Raw genomic sequence first — 16,018 nt, 5'->3', positions numbered from 1 at the left:
CAATAAAAAAAAAAACTAAAAATTAATAAATTAACTGTTAAAAAAAAAAAAAAAACAACAAGTAAATATAGGCTCTATACACCAATGACACTACTTAGTAAAATCAAAAACGGTATAATTAATGTATTTAGGTGTCTCAGTTTTCCAGTCTTTGTAACATTGTTACTATTTGAGAAACTACATCAATATCTCATCAAACAACATTTAGAAATGTCCAAACATATCAGCTTTTCATCTCAAAACATAGAGTGAGTATTACTACTATCTGCCTTAGAATAAATAATCACACATCATTATTAGTATAATATTACTTTTTTAGTTTTGTTTGTTCATTCATTTTTCATTTTTTGTTTATTTACACTTTTAATCATAATATATCATAATAAATCATATGATTGTTTGCAATATTTATTATATAAAATAGTCGAGCTTTTTTGTTTGTTTGTAAAAATTTATAAAAAATCTAGATATTCAAAACTAATTTTTAAAATTTTATCTTTTTTTTGTTTTTTTAAAAAATAACTTAACAAATAAAAACAAACAGAGAACAATATGAAATTAAAGAGAGTGGAGATTTATTGAATGAAAAAGGTCAGTTGCAGGTAAAGGGATGGTCACGTCAACCACTGTTGACATACAATCCAAAGGGATTGTCAAAGTTTAGAAGAGCTTACCGTCTGAAGGAGTGGAACTACTACTCGGTGGGTACTGACCGTTTCTACTTTGCGGTGGCTGCAATCGATTTGGGTTACGTCACAAACTATCAGACTTTTTTCATTGACTTTACAAACGACGGCAAAGCTCTGATGGACGAGATTACAGCGTCGTCGCTCACCAAGGGTCTAGGACTGCCAAAAGACAGTTGCCACGTCGGTAGTCACATCTCTTACAATTCCAAAAACTTTTCGATTCATTTCGATGTCGGTGATTGTCCAGATTCGAGCAACAACAGCAGCAGCAGCAATCTATCAGACAGCCAGAACAACAAAAATACTTTAATTCACTCTATAAAGATAACTAGTAACAAGATGAAATTGCAAGCTGACATTAAATTTAATTTGTCGCCGAATCGCGAGTCGGTATGCTTGGCAACTCCGATCGGAAAGAGCAACTTCTACTACAACAGAAAGACCAATTTGATTCCGGTGACGGGCAGTTTGATTATCGATGGAAAAGAGTGGCTTGGACCCTATCAGTTGCAAGATGCTTTCGGTATTATGGATTGGGGTCGCGGCATATGGGACTACAATAGCTTCTGGCTGTGGGGAACCTGCTGGGGAAGAACACGTGACGGTCGTCCCATCGGTTTGAATCTTGGCGAAGGCTTTGGAGATCTCTCGACACACACTGAGAATGCCATCAACTTGGACGGTGTCATTCACAAGCTCGGACACATCGAGTTCCACTACAACAAAGAGGATCTCAAGCAGCCGTGGAAATTCGTTTGCAAACACGGCAGATTCGGTGAGAGTCCGCTCGAGTTCACACCACTCAAAATCAAATATGAGCGCAACAACTTTGGTTTGGTCATGTCTAGCTTCCACCAGATTATAGGTCGTATCAAAGGTGAAGTACTTTTGGATTCAGGCGAACGTGTAGAGATTGATATTTTCGGGTTTGTAGAATTACATTCTGCTCGATGGTGATAAATATTTTAATAGGTCAATAGAATAATAATTGTATAAAAAAAAAAAAACATCTTATAATAATTTTTGAAAATGTATAAATTTTTTTTAAAATAAATTTGCAACCACTTGCACAACAATTTTTTTTTTCAAGAAACGAGAAGGAAAATTTCTTGCAATCGTGACTGGGTGTTATATACATATAGGATGGATAATTATCTTTATTGTAAATAATAATAAATAGCTTAACTTTTTTTGTTTTTTTTTTCTTTTAAAAAAAACAATTGGTAATTCATTGGAGAGTGTTTCCGACAGTTTGATCAATGCATCGAATGGTCAATCATCAAGTGACTCCAACAATCAAAAACAATGTTTTGGTTTTGGAAGAAGAAGAAGAACAACCAACATTATCTTTGGTGATCTCAATGTCTTTGGTGGTGGTTCATCTGGATTCGGTTGTGATGGATGTGGTTGTTCAGGTGGATTCTAATCATACGTTCAAGTTCTTAATAAACAATAGGTTGATTCTTTTCAAAAAACTAATAGTTTATTATCTTAATACCTATTTTCAATTGACTTCTTTCAAAAAAATGATTTCATATAGTTTAGCAAAAACAATTATTCGAAATTAGTGGAAAAAAATAGTTTAGTCGAAAAAAATGATTTTTTTTTTTCCTTAAATAATACAAAATTTTGTTAACTCTGAATTTTGTCGATCATTTAACAGCTTAAAAATAAGAAAATGGTTGATCATAGTAATAACGATAATCAATCAAATAAATTAGTCAATTTATCACATATTTTATTATCAAAGATTGTTAGTTATTTAGATGAGAATGTAGATAGAATAGTGTTCAGTTTAGTTTGTAAAAGATGGTTCAATGAAAGACAAAGATATCTATCATTTAATACCTATCATATCAAAATCATTAATAAAATCAATAATAAATTTATTGATTTAAATTCATATAAATCGATAATCGTTGATCAAATCAACAGTAAAACAAAATGTAAAGTTGCAGTTGGTTTGGGTCATATCAGATATTATGATCATCTGATACCAAAAGGTAAATATAGGTAAATAAAAGTTAATATATCAACGATACTTACATCAAAAATTATTTTATTTAGAGGAATTAGTTGATATCGATAGATTAAGAACATTAAATATTGATAAAGTAGTTCTTTGTTTTGAGCAATTCAATATTGGTTTTGGAAGACAGTGTAATGAAAAAAACAAAGAGTATATAAAGAATCTCTATCGATTAATATCCGATTTAAATATATCAAAGTTTAAGAAGATTCAATCATTTTCAGCATTGCCAATGAATATTACATCGCTAACGCTATCACACTTCTTTTTGTTTGAAGGAGAGTTGGAACCTGGAGATCTTCCACCAAATTTGAAAACACTCAAGTTTAATCGAAAATTTAATCAGCCAATCAAAACAGGAGTTCTTCCAAACACATTGGTTAAATTGAATTTCAACGAGTCATTCAATCAACCTCTCGAACCAGGAGTATTACCTTCATCTTTGAAGATTCTCAAATTCAAGAGAAAAGATCAAACTTTAAAAGTATTACGTTTGAATTTGAATCCCTTGAAAGATTCCACTTTCCAACAAGATATTAAAGTTGGAACATTTCCACCACAACTCGAAGAACTTGAATTCTCTGGACACAACTCAACTATCGAAGATGGAGCATTACCTCAGACTCTTAGAATACTACGAAATGCACCAACATCATGGTTACCCACAAATCAAAACACTTCCAAATCTCAAGACATTATCAATCAGTGGTGATACACTAGATTCTCAAATCGACTTGAGTTGTCTTCCAACTTCACTCACAAGATTGGAAATATTCGCACCTGTCACATTGGTCAATGTAATGCCACCAACAATCAGATATCTGGACGTGGAGTGTTGTGATTTCGAATTCGATATTATATTCAAAGATCGATCGCTATATCAATTTGATTATCTGAAGTTAAATCGAGACCAAATAGCATCTCTTGATGGATTTAAGATCAAAGAATTAGAACTAAGTATGTCATACGAGGCTGATAAATTCAATATTCCAATTGGTGTTGAAACACTCTCTGTTCCATTCATATCTACATTTCTACATAAAATGAAGATACCAAGTTCAGTAAGAAAGTTGATTATTTCCAATGAGATAGATTGTATCGATGATCTTCAGAAACAATATGACTTTACATGTGGAGGTTCCATTCAAGAATTGGTCATAATCTGCAATGAATCATCATATGCTGAGAGAATTGCAGATCAGTTTCAATCAATTATCTCTCCTCCAAATACTTTAATCAAACTCACCGATCTTGGAAAGGAAATCTGGATTCGAATGATTGACAATCAATATTACATTGTTTACTGTCAATCACAAATCATGACAGCTATTGTTCATAAATCACAACTTCACAAATACCTGCTATACTGTATTACTGCATATCTAGAGTATTAACCTCAACAAATAAAAATATTAAATTATTCTTATTAATAATACAAATTAACTTTGTAATTTCAATTTTTAAAAATGAATTGTTTAATTATATGATCAACAATTTTTAACAAGATGATTTTACAATTAATGTTAATCATCATTCTTTCATTCTGTTTAGCTGTTTATGTATATAAAATGACATACACTATTATTTAATAGTTAGAAAAGTAAATGAACAACTTGTGAATAACAAAAAAAAAAGTATAGAATATCCTGATATGTGATTATAAATAATCGTAACAAAGAAACAGATGACATTTTCTATTTTTATTCAAGTGTTAGTTTTAATCGATAGTATTCAATCTATTTGTAATAATAATAAAAAATGATATAAAAGTACCATTTCTGTGTTTGTCAGCTAAAATAAGTAAATCTAATCAAATTTCATTTTTTGTCAAATGTTTGTTTTAGTTTATAGTCTAGAGTTTGAGTATAAATATTGATGATCAATTGAATATTTTTCAAACATCAAATACAAACTTTTTAAACAGTAAAGTAATAAATACAAATGACTCTTATCAGTATGTATACTACAATATTATCTTTATTGTAAATAAAAATAATAATAAATAACTAATTTTTACTTTGTTTCTTTTAAAAACAACAATAGAATCTATTTCAATGATTGGTGGTGGTAATTCATTGGAGAGTGTCTCCAACAGTTTGATCAATGCATCAAATGGTCAATCATCAAGTGACTCCAACAATCAAGAACAATGTTTTGGTTTTGGAAGAAGAAGAAGAACAACCAACATTATCTTTGGTGATCACAATGTCTTTGGTGGTGGTTCATCTGGATTCGGTTGTGATGGATGTGGTTGTGGTTGTTTTGGTGCATTCTAATCAAATGAGTTCATGATCGTCTTAAACAGATTGTTTTTTTGATAATAAAGTTAAAAAACAATTTATTTAGGAACTCTAAGTGGGAATTTTGTCGATCATTGAAAAAAATTTAACAAATTATAATAAAATGAATAGTTGAAATAATGATAATTACATAAACATTATAAGTAATATTGATCATCAATCAAATAAATTAGTCAATTCCCTGGTACTATCAGCTCAGATTCCACCGATTATCTCTCCTCCAAATACTTTAATTGAACTCACCTATCTTCGAAATGAAAAGATCGGGATTCGAATGATTGACAATCATTGTTTACTTTCAAACACCCATCATCATAGCTATTGTCAATAAATCACAACTTCATATATACTTGCTATTGTATTACTGAATATCGAAAGTTGCTACGAGAATTATTTTAGTTATCAAAAAAATTTTAACAAAAAAAAAGGTTTATTTCATTTTTTCAATTTGTACAATGGGAAATAGGTTGTTTCGAAATAATTGGCAAAGAATTTCATACCTGAAGCTGTTGGCGTGGTCGTTGCTATCTGGTTCTTTTCGATAAAGCATCGATAGAGCATGTTACGACAAATACTATCCATCAATTTCGTTGCAATTCCTTGTCTGAGTTTAGATTTCAAAGTCCAAATACGATTGACTCCACATTTAATGCTGGTTGGATTGTCTTCGCACTGGATGGTATGATCGTTGGTATCGCTATTCTCTTTGATACGATATCCTCTTGTGACGTTCTCAGCTGCTGCAAAACCAATCACTCGACTGTCGGCATCCAGATATAAAAAGAACTTCTCCTCTATCTCATCGCTGGCAGAGTCTTCACCGTTTCCAGGATCAAAGTAACCCAGCTCCTTATTAACCATGGCCTTGACCGATTCCAACTTGTTCCTAAGTAATGTGTTCTCCTCATCGCTCGATACCAAAATAATTCCTTCATCATTAGAGAATGAATTTAAAATCTTTGCTGAAGATCTCCAATTCTAGAAAAAAAACAAATTGAATTGAAATTTTAATATTAATTTAAAAATAATTGTATATAACTAATAATAAAGCAATTTACCTTGATTGTAATCTTTTGAGATTGTGATTGCTCATTACAATGTTTGGAATGTGTTCTCTCATCCTCCGAACTTCCTTTAAAGTAGATCATCTTACACTTTGGACACATGGTCTGTCCGAATTTCTTTGGACCTGCATTTATAAAACTCTGTTCCAATTCGTCTTGGGTGGACTCCATGTACATTGTAGAAGACGGTTGTTTCTTCTTCTTTGGTGTCGATACTCCACTGCCGACCTTTGTATCGATAAAATTAAGTGGTGAAACTGTAAATTTCTTGTGAGAAGCACCTTTCCAATCCCAATCTCTCGATACGCCCACCAAGTTCTTATTCTTTCTTGGTGTTGTAATTAAAGAATCCAAAATTGAAGTTGAATTAAACGGTGATGAATCATCATCTTCTTTATCTTTATTATTATTATTATTATTATTATTATTATTATTATTATTATTATTATTATTATTATTATTATCTTTATTACTGTTATTTGATTTATTTATTATTTCCGATTCTTCTGTGGTAGATGATGTCGATGATGATGTGAATTGTAATTTTATTGGTTTTTCAGATTTTGATGAAGAATTAACTTTTGTTGTTAATTGTAAAGTTGTTTGTTTAAGTTGTTTCTTTGGTTTAGCTGGTGAGAGTGCAAGCGATTTAATTAAACTAGAATGTGCTGTATCATGTTGTAGTTTTGTTTTCTTTGTATCTACTTGCTTGTTGTTACTATCTGAATTATTATCATTGTTATCGTTATTATTTTTATCTAATTTAAAAAGATCAACGATAGATCTTTTAAAACCAATTTCCTTAGTTGGTGAAACTTGTGATACTAACAATGTCATAAATTAATTAATGATTAAATTAAAATATTATTTTGAATAATTAAATATTTAAAATACTTTATATTGATTGTTTATGATACTGCTCTCCCTCTCTTTTTTGAAAAAATCACCTTTTTTTTCAACGGATATAAAAATTCAAATTTTTGAATTATTCCCACTAAAATTTTTTTGATAATCACGATTACCAACAATCACCCACCACCATATGATAATTGACATATATATATATATAAGAGAAGAGTAACATTTATTGAATGAAAATAGAAATTTAATATAGCTTTGTTCGAGAGAAGCGATTGAACAAGCCCTGTATCAAATCGGTTTCGTGCCAAGTTAGCGACATTTTCTATTTTTATTCAAGTGTTAGTTTTAATCGATAGTATTCAATCTATTTGTATTAATAATAAAAAATGATATAAAAGTACCATTTCTGTGTTTGTCAGCTAAAATAAGTAAATCTAATCAAATTTCATTTTTTGTCAAATGTTTGTTTTAGTTTATAGTCTAGAGTTTGAGTATAAATATTGATGATCAATTGAATATTTTTCAAACATCAAATACAAACTTTTTAAACAGTAAAGTAATAAATACAAATGACTCTTATCAGTATGTATACTACAATATTATCCTTATTGTAAATAAAATTAATAAATAACTAATTTTTACTATGTTTCTGTTAAAAACAACAATAGAATCTATTTCAATGATTGGTGGTGGTAATTCATTGGAGAGTGTTGCCAACAGTTTGATCAATGCATCAAATGGTCAATCATCAAGTGACTCCAACAATCAAGAACAATGTTTTGGTTTTGGAAGAAGAAGAAGAACAACCAACATTATCTTTGGTGATCTCAATGTCTTTGGTGGTGGTTCATCTGGATTCGGTTGTGATGGATGTGGTTGTGGTTGTTTTTGGTGCATTCTAATCATATCACCATAACACAATTTGTTTCATTCTTTACACCTCTTTTAAAAATATATGTTGAAAAAAATGTTTAATTATTAAAATAAACCTTTTGAATATTCTTTTAAATGAATCAATCAATATGTTTTGAAAATGTCAAACGATGATCTTGTTTGATAATCTTAGTTACATTAATTTGTAGTTACATTTGAAGTTTTCATTTATTTCTTTACTTGATAATATATATGATAATGATAAATAAATAAAAATTAATCTTTCAAACTTCTATTTTTTTAATAATAATTAAACTTTTCTTTTTATTTGAATTAATTTGTATTTTTTGTCAACGATTTCCCAGGATAAATTTTCAGCCTATAGATTTTTTTTTAAAAAATCCCACCTCAATGAAATTTGAAAATCACTGTGAAAATCGAAAAATTAATACCTTTTTATTATCGGGCATCTTTCATTTTTAACCTTTAACTTTGCATGGTAGTAATAAAAAACAAAAACCATTTTATTTATTCATATTATTAATATTTTTAATAAAACCTACAGAAAATCAAACAAGTTTTTACAAATATTTCAAAGAGTTGTGTGTGTTGTGTTGTGTTTGTTTCTTTCTCTTTATTTATTACGATAACATTATTGCATTGTTTATTTATATTATCACTTTTAGATCTTTCGATAATATAATATAGATAAGATAATATATAATTTGTAAATTTTTATTTATTTATTTATTTATATATACTTAGATTAATTAGTTTTAATTTTAGTTTAGTTTAGATAGTTTAGTTTTGTAAAGTTATGTTTTATTGATTTTCTTTGATTAGAATTTAAGTTCTAGTAAAGTTAGTTAGTTATAGATATAGATAACCTATAAAGAAAAACAACGAATCATATCATAGAAAAAAATGATGGAGAAAACAATTGAGTTCCTCGAGAACATGGATTTAAATCCAAAGTTCAAAGAGGAGAAGAAGGGAAGTAGGAATCCTCTGGCAGGTATTATAATGATTATCTACTTCCCGCTGCTCATTTTATACTTGTACTATACTATTCAACCGCAATACGGATCGCTGCCATCGTGCTGTGCGTGCGCATCCATCTATACACCCGTCGATTCCTGGGTGTTCCAAGCTGCCAACCAGACTTGTTCGAACGATCCAACCTGTAGAGCATTCGTACAGTCTCAATTAGCAATCAATTGTGATGCGTAACTATCAGTATTTTCATTATTAAGAATATAGCTAAAAACTAACTCATATATATTAGTGCACTACAATATCGACCAATTCCAGATTATAATTTATCAGTTAATATTGCACAGATCGGATGTGTCGGATTGAAACCTGGTGATACATGTGATCATAGTTGTTTGGATGTTTCCAATAGATGGATTAACAACTTGGACTATACCTATCAAGACAATCAAGATCAAGCCAAGATTCGTTGTCCTCTTCGTGTTGGAGCATGTGACTTCAAAGCTGTATATACCGATGAAGAGACGTATGTTTAATAGTTATTTATTTGTATATTGTAATATTAGATATTAATCGATTGTCAATTTGATTGATTTTGTTTAGTACACCTCATGCAGTTTGTAGATATCCAGAGATGAGTGGTATACTGACAAGAGTTGGTGCTGGACTTGGTTTGTTGAATGGAATGCTTATCACACTCAGATTGATGCTCAGAACCTGTTGGAATAGAATAGGAACAAAAGGAGATGCACCTGGAACTATCAACGACTATTGGAAAGGTTTGGCAATTGGTTTGGTATTCAACTACTTTGGTGTTATGTACCTAACAATGGCACATGGTATAAACAAAAGATTTAGATATGGTGGTCAATTAGCAATTGGTTTTTTAATTATATTTTTAAAGGTAAATTGAAATAGATTGGTTTAGGTTAGTTTATATTAATGTGTATTTTAAATAGTCACCATTTGTAGTTTATTTAATTGTAATATTTTCACAATATTGGACACCGATGTGTATTCTCTTGTTGTTGGGATGTGGTGGTGTATCGATATTGATAAGGACAACCTATAATCTGTTGAATTTGGAAATCTATTCGAGAAATTGTGTTGTCATCTCTCAGGATGTCGAGGAGTACGACTACGAAGAACAGAACATACAGTATATCCCGCCCGATAGAATTAAACCAGTGATATATTCAAAGTGGCGACATTTCTTCTTGGGTTTCGTTTTGAATATATTCGCACTCTACCCACTGATGAAACATAATATCAAGCGATACAGTGGTATGAAAGCAGGATTCTATTGTTCGGTAAGCTTGATGAGCATCGCCTTAATCTGGACTGTTCTATTCTCACTCGATCTTTGGCAGTATTTCGCATTCAATTTCCCATTCCCTCTGAGCCAGGCTGCTCGATCTAATTTCCATCCAGCCAACAATGGCACCGACAGTGGAAGTGGCAGTGGCAGCACTGACAGTCAAGTTGGAGCCAGCAGTACGAGTAGCGATAATAACAATGAATTTCAATCGTCGAATCGCATACTTTATCGTACCTCATTGTTACAATCGGCTTATTTCGCGGTTTGTTGGTCGCTCTCCATGGTTATTTGTTTCCACTTTGCGCTGTTTATAAAGTATCTACCCGAGAGGAGATCGATTTTACCGTCATTCTTGAAGCGTCCACAGGGCACAAGAATCGACTATCGTATGGGATTTGTAGCAAGTGTCATCCCATTGGCATTCACTTATTTCTGTTTCTTCTACTTTGAGTTCACACCGTATGTCAGCCATAACCTGCCAAAGACGCCAAGTGAATGTTCGTTCCCGGGTTGGACACTGGTCATACCCGGTTCCGGTATTATTCCCTCGCTTGCATTCTTTTTGTTTGGCTATACCGAACGCTTCAAATATGGATCGCTCTCTGCCATTGGTACTTCACTGATTCTCTTTTGTCTTGGAACGTCGGTACTTCTCTTCAACTATTGTCTGGGTCCAAACCAGGACTACTACTATCCATGGTCTTGGCTGGTCGGTTTGGTTGGTACATTCATTTTGATCTACGGCGCAATTAGACCCAATCAAATATATATACTCGACAAAAAGAATCATCACCAAGACGATTTCCACGAAGAAGAAAGACTTTTAAAAAATAAATCATTCAAAGATTAATTCTTCACTCCCTCCAAATATAAAGATTGGTTTTTTTTGCATGAAGAAAACATATTGATTTCTTTATTTTCTACAATTATCACAAACTTTATAGATTTCTTTTGCAGTGAAACTGTTATTCATTTACTTTCTTAGTACTTTTAATACTTGTGAATGAGTTCAATCTAATTTAATATTAATTTATAGATTTCTTTTATTTCAGCATTGTGAGATGTCAATGATTGACAAAATTTTATCTGTTTTTTGGAATAAAAAAAATTGGCTTAATACAACAAACTTAACTGTTAACCCCTTTCGCCTAACAAGTGCTCACTAAATTGCATTTTTTAGACCAACCAGAGTAATATTTAAATATTAAAATAAATAGGGGTTAATACCAAGTTTCTTTTTTTTGAAATATTCAAGTAAAATAATTATTAGATCATCCTATAAAACAGTTGACTGTGAACAACTATCTGTGAATACAACCCGTTATGAAAAAGATTCTATCAAAGTTTAGTCTTGAATCATAAAGTCTTAACAAAGTAGTACCTTTGATCTGTAGATAAACCAAAGTAGTGTTCCACTTTAACTTTTATGTGGGTAATGTTTGGACTAATTGTCAAGATCGGTAAAAGTCCTCATAACAGAAAATACATTCTCGATTTTAATTCCAATAAATTTGAATTGACTGAATATTCTTTTTTACATAAATTATTTATAAGTGAATATGGTTATTTTTATTCTTACAAAGATAAACTATTCAATATCGGTATAAACTAATGCAGTACAGCAAGTATTTGTGAAGTTGTGATTTATGGACAATAGCTGTGATGATGGGTTGACAATAAACAAGGTAATATTGATTGTCAATCATTCGAATCCAGATCTTTTCATTTCGAAGATCGGTGAATTCAATTAAAGTATTTGGAGGAAAGATCATTGATGTAATATGAGCTGAAATTTTCTTAGAATATATTGATTCATTACATGTTATGATCAATTGTTGAATTGAACCTCCACATGAAAAGTCATTATGTTTCTGATTATCTAAACCTTGGGAAATAATCAACTTTTTCACTGAACTTGGTAACTCCTTGTCATATAGACATTTCGATGTGAGTTCAAGTGAAAGTGTTTCAATGCCAAATGGAATCTTTACTATATTATCAACTGATCTGTATGGCTTCCTATGTAGTTCCAATTCTTTGATTTTAAATCCATCAAGAGATGCTATTTGGTTTAGTCTTAGCCTGAGATAATCAAATTGATATAGCGATCTATCTTTGAATATACGATCGAAACGATAAACACAATTGTACACGTCCAAATATCTGATTGTTGGTGGCATTACATTGGTCAATTTGATATCTGCGAATATTTCCAATCTTGTGAGTGAAGTTGGAAGACAACCGAGATCAAAATGAGAATCTAGTGTATAACTACTGATTGATAATGTCTTGAGATTTGGAAGTGTTTTGATTTGTGGTAACCATGATGTTGGTGCATATCGTAGTATTCTAAGAGTCTGAGGTAAAGCTCCATCTTCGATAGTTGAATAATGTCCAGAGAATTCAAGTTCTTCGAGTTGTGGTGGAAATGTTCCAACTTTAATTTTTTGTTGGAAAGATGACCCCTTGAAAGATTTGAATTTTAGAATCTTCAAAGATGAAGGTAATACTCCTGGTTTGAGAGGTTGATTGAATGACTCGTTGAGTTTCAATTTAACCAATGTGTTTGGAAGAACTCCTACACTGATTGCTTGATTAAATTGTCGATCAAACTTGAGTGTTTTCAGATTTGGTGGAAGACATCCAGGTTTTAACTTCTCTTTAAGCGAATTGTAGAATGATAACGATGTAATATTCATTGGTAATCTTGAAAATGTTTGAACCATCTTTAACTTTGATATATTTAAATCGGATATCATTTGATAAAGATTCTTAATCTTCTCATTGTTGTCGTCATTCTCTTCGTAACCAATAACTACTTTATCAATGTTTAATGTTCTTAATCTATCGATATCAACTAATTCATCTAAATATAATAATTTTTATGTAAGTATCATTGTTAACTATTTATTAGAATATGATATTTTATTACCTATTGATAATATATAATCATAATAGTTTATCTTAAATTCATTACCAACAACAACTTTACATTTTGTTTTTCTGTTGATTTGATCAATGATTATTGATTTATATGAATTTAAATGTATATAATTATTATTGTTTTTAAGAATGATGCTGGCATGATTGGTATTAAAAGATAGATATCTATGTCTTTCATTGAACCATTTTTTACAAACTAAATTGAAAACAATTCTATCTACATTATCATCTAAATAATTAATAATCTTTAATAATAAATGATGTGAAAAGTTGACTAATTTATTTGATTGATTATCATCAATATTACAACTTATCATTTTATTTTTTAAAAAAATTGATCACTTTTTTCGTCAAATCAAAATCCTTTTTTTTTTTTTTTAAGGGATGATTTTTATTTTACAAAAAGATATGAGAATTATCTATATTTTATTTTATTTTGATGTCCGATTATTACTCCAAATATACATCGTCATTGAATTCTCGATTTTCATACGTACAGTATAAAATGCAGTTGTAAAGTTGTGATTTATGGACAATAGCTGTGATGATGAGTGATTGACAGTAAACAATGTAATATTGATTGTCAATCATTCGAATCCAGATCTTTTCTTTTCCAAGATCGGTGAGTTCGATGAAAGTTTTTGGAGGAGAGATAATTGATTGAAACTGAACTGCTATTATCTGAGAGTATAGTGATTCATTGCAGATTATGACCAATCTTTGAATAGAACCTCCTCTTCTACCTGTCATGTCATATTGTTTCTGAAGATTATCGACGCAATCTATCTCTTTGGAAATAATCATCTTTTCTGAACTTGGTAACTCCTTGTCATATATACATCTCGATTTGTATTGAACAGAAAGTGTTTCAATACTAAATGGAATATCCAATGTATCAGACTGGTAGTATCCCATCATTTCTAGTTTTAATTCTTTGATTTTCAATCCATCAAGAGATGCTACATCGTCTGGATTTAACTTCAGATAATCAAATTGATATAGCGTTCGATCTTTGAATATAATATCGAATTCGAAATCACAACACTCCACGTCCAGATATCTGATTGTTGGTGGCATTACATTGACCAATGTGACAGGTGCGAATATTTCCAATCTTGTGAGTGAAGTTGGAAGATAACTCAAGTCGATTTGAGAATCTAGTGAGTTATAACTGATCGATAATGTCTTGAGATTTGGAAGTGTTTTGATTTGTGGTAACCATGATGTTGGTGCATATTCAAGTATTCTAAGAGTCTGAGGTAAAGCTCCATCTTCGATAGTTAAATAATGTCCAGAGAATTCAAGTTCTTCGAGTTGTGGTGGAAATGTTCCAACTTTAATATCTTGTTGGAAAGTGGAATCTTTGAATTTTAGAATCTTCAAAGATGAAGGTAATACTCCTGGTTCGAGAGGTTGATTGAATGACTCGTTGAAATTCAATTTAACCAATGTGTTTGGAAGAACTCCTGCTTTGATTGCTTGATAAAATTGTCGATCAAACTTAAGTGTTTTCAAATTTGGTGGAAGACATCCAGGTTCTAAATCCTCTCGAAACAAACAGTGGAATGATAACGATGTAATATTCATTGGCAATGCTGAAAATGATTGAACCTTCTTTAACTTTGATATATTCAAATCGGATACCAATCGATAAAGATTCTTTATATTCCCTTTGTTTTCATCATTGTGCTCAAAACCAATAACTACTTTATCAATATTTAATGTTCTCAATCTATCGATATCAACTAATTCATCTAAATAAAATAATTTTAGATGTAAGTATCATTGATATATACTATTATTTATCTTAATAAATTTAATTTACCTTTTGATATCATATAATCATAATAATTTATATCAATCTCATCACCAACAACAACTTTACATTTAGTTTTTCTATTGATTTGATCAATGATTATCGATTTATATGAATTTAAAGGTATATATTTATTATTATTATCATTAATGATTTTGATATGATTGGTATTAAATGATAGATATCTTTGTCTTTCATTGAACAATCTTTTACAAACTAAACTGAACACTATTCTATCTACATTATCATCTAAATAACTAACAATCTTTGATAATAAAAGATGTGATAAATTAATTAATCTATTAGATTGATTATCGTTATTATTACAACTAATCATTTTATTTATACACCAATCATCGTTAAATTTACATTAATATATCAGTCTTACTAAAAAAAAAACAAAAATTGCAAAAAAAAAAACTTGATCTTTTTAACACAGTTCCTAATTTTTAAGAATTATTTATTAAAGATCTTAATATTTGGCTTGTTGACATATTTTTTAACATCCTAACTGTGATATATCAAAGAAAGGTTCATATTCTTCATAGGATCTAACTGTAAAGTTTGAAAATTGATATTCTCCTCTATACCAAGTATCATACTTTTATTTATTTTTTTTTAGTTAGTTAATTAGAAATGAAAAAATTGATTTATTAGTTTACTTACTAATACTGGTAATCTTGGTTCGTCGTGACTCACTGCATATTCACCTTTTTCTTTACCTTTCTTGACAATGAATAGATCTGAATTGATTCCGTTGATTGTTGTTGTTTTCTCAAAGATGACATCGGTAGTTGGGAAGCTCCACAGTGTAAAGTCACCACCTAATGATTCATTCCAACAAAAACCTAAGTATCTATAGAAAACAAGACCGGTTTCATAGAAATAGATACTGTTCTCTGTTCTAACTCTCTGATATTCAGCATCGAAATAGTATTCCTCTGAGCCATTGACATATGCTGAGAATGATGTTGGAAAAGTTGGAAGTGTTGGTGTTGATTGTGAATTAACAAAAAATATAAATACCCCAACAATTATTGTCAATACAAATAAATATTTATTTAACATGTTTGTTCTTTGATTTCAAAAATATATTATAAATTGTAAAATCTAATTAGTAATTCCAAATCAA

At 30.2% G+C, this 16,018-nt stretch overlaps 6 protein-coding genes across 6 annotated transcripts; 3 read left to right on the top strand and 3 right to left on the bottom strand.

Annotated features, from left to right (window-relative positions):
• Positions 1–121: 121 nt before the first annotated feature.
• PPL_01945 (DUF2804 domain-containing protein) lies at positions 122–2,115 on the top strand (the record flags this gene model as incomplete). Its single annotated transcript, XM_020572945.1, has 3 exons — positions 122–153; positions 545–1,615; positions 2,013–2,115. The coding sequence occupies 3 exons, from the start codon at positions 122–124 to the stop codon at positions 2,113–2,115; spliced, it is 1,206 nt and encodes a 401-aa protein (XP_020437062.1).
• A 252-nt stretch (positions 2,116–2,367) lies between these two features.
• On the top strand, positions 2,368–4,112 carry PPL_01944 (uncharacterized protein; the record flags this gene model as incomplete). Its single annotated transcript, XM_020572944.1, has 3 exons — positions 2,368–2,692; positions 2,757–3,202; positions 3,324–4,112. 3 exons carry the CDS (start codon positions 2,368–2,370, stop codon positions 4,110–4,112), a joined length of 1,560 nt encoding a protein of 519 aa, XP_020437061.1.
• Positions 4,113–5,453: 1,341 nt separating this feature from the next.
• Positions 5,454–6,919, bottom strand: eco1 (ESCO family N-acetyltransferase; the record flags this gene model as incomplete). The annotated part of the gene is made up of 2 exons (XM_020572943.1): positions 5,454–5,996; positions 6,077–6,919. 2 exons carry the CDS (start codon positions 6,917–6,919, stop codon positions 5,454–5,456), a joined length of 1,386 nt encoding a protein of 461 aa, XP_020437060.1.
• A 1,821-nt stretch (positions 6,920–8,740) lies between these two features.
• PPL_01942 (uncharacterized protein) lies at positions 8,741–10,977 on the top strand (the record flags this gene model as incomplete). The annotated part of the gene is made up of 5 exons (XM_020572942.1): positions 8,741–9,042; positions 9,102–9,335; positions 9,413–9,713; positions 9,769–10,093; positions 10,241–10,977. 5 exons carry the CDS (start codon positions 8,741–8,743, stop codon positions 10,975–10,977), a joined length of 1,899 nt encoding a protein of 632 aa, XP_020437059.1.
• A 742-nt stretch (positions 10,978–11,719) lies between these two features.
• On the bottom strand, positions 11,720–15,223 carry PPL_01941 (uncharacterized protein; the record flags this gene model as incomplete). Its single annotated transcript, XM_020572941.1, has 5 exons — positions 11,720–12,993; positions 13,060–13,299; positions 13,814–14,048; positions 14,151–14,824; positions 14,896–15,223. 5 exons carry the CDS (start codon positions 15,221–15,223, stop codon positions 11,720–11,722), a joined length of 2,751 nt encoding a protein of 916 aa, XP_020437058.1.
• A 162-nt stretch (positions 15,224–15,385) lies between these two features.
• PPL_01940 (uncharacterized protein) lies at positions 15,386–15,954 on the bottom strand (the record flags this gene model as incomplete). The annotated part of the gene is made up of 2 exons (XM_020572940.1): positions 15,386–15,487; positions 15,553–15,954. 2 exons carry the CDS (start codon positions 15,952–15,954, stop codon positions 15,386–15,388), a joined length of 504 nt encoding a protein of 167 aa, XP_020437057.1.
• Between the last annotated feature and the right edge of the window lie 64 nt (positions 15,955–16,018).

Source organism: Heterostelium album (genome assembly GCF_000004825.1).
Source record: "Heterostelium album PN500 unplaced genomic scaffold PPL_scaffold2, whole genome shotgun sequence".
In the NCBI taxonomy this organism is placed as follows: domain Eukaryota; phylum Evosea; class Eumycetozoa; order Acytosteliales; family Acytosteliaceae; genus Heterostelium; species Heterostelium album.
This window is presented reverse-complemented; position numbering and strand designations above follow the sequence as displayed.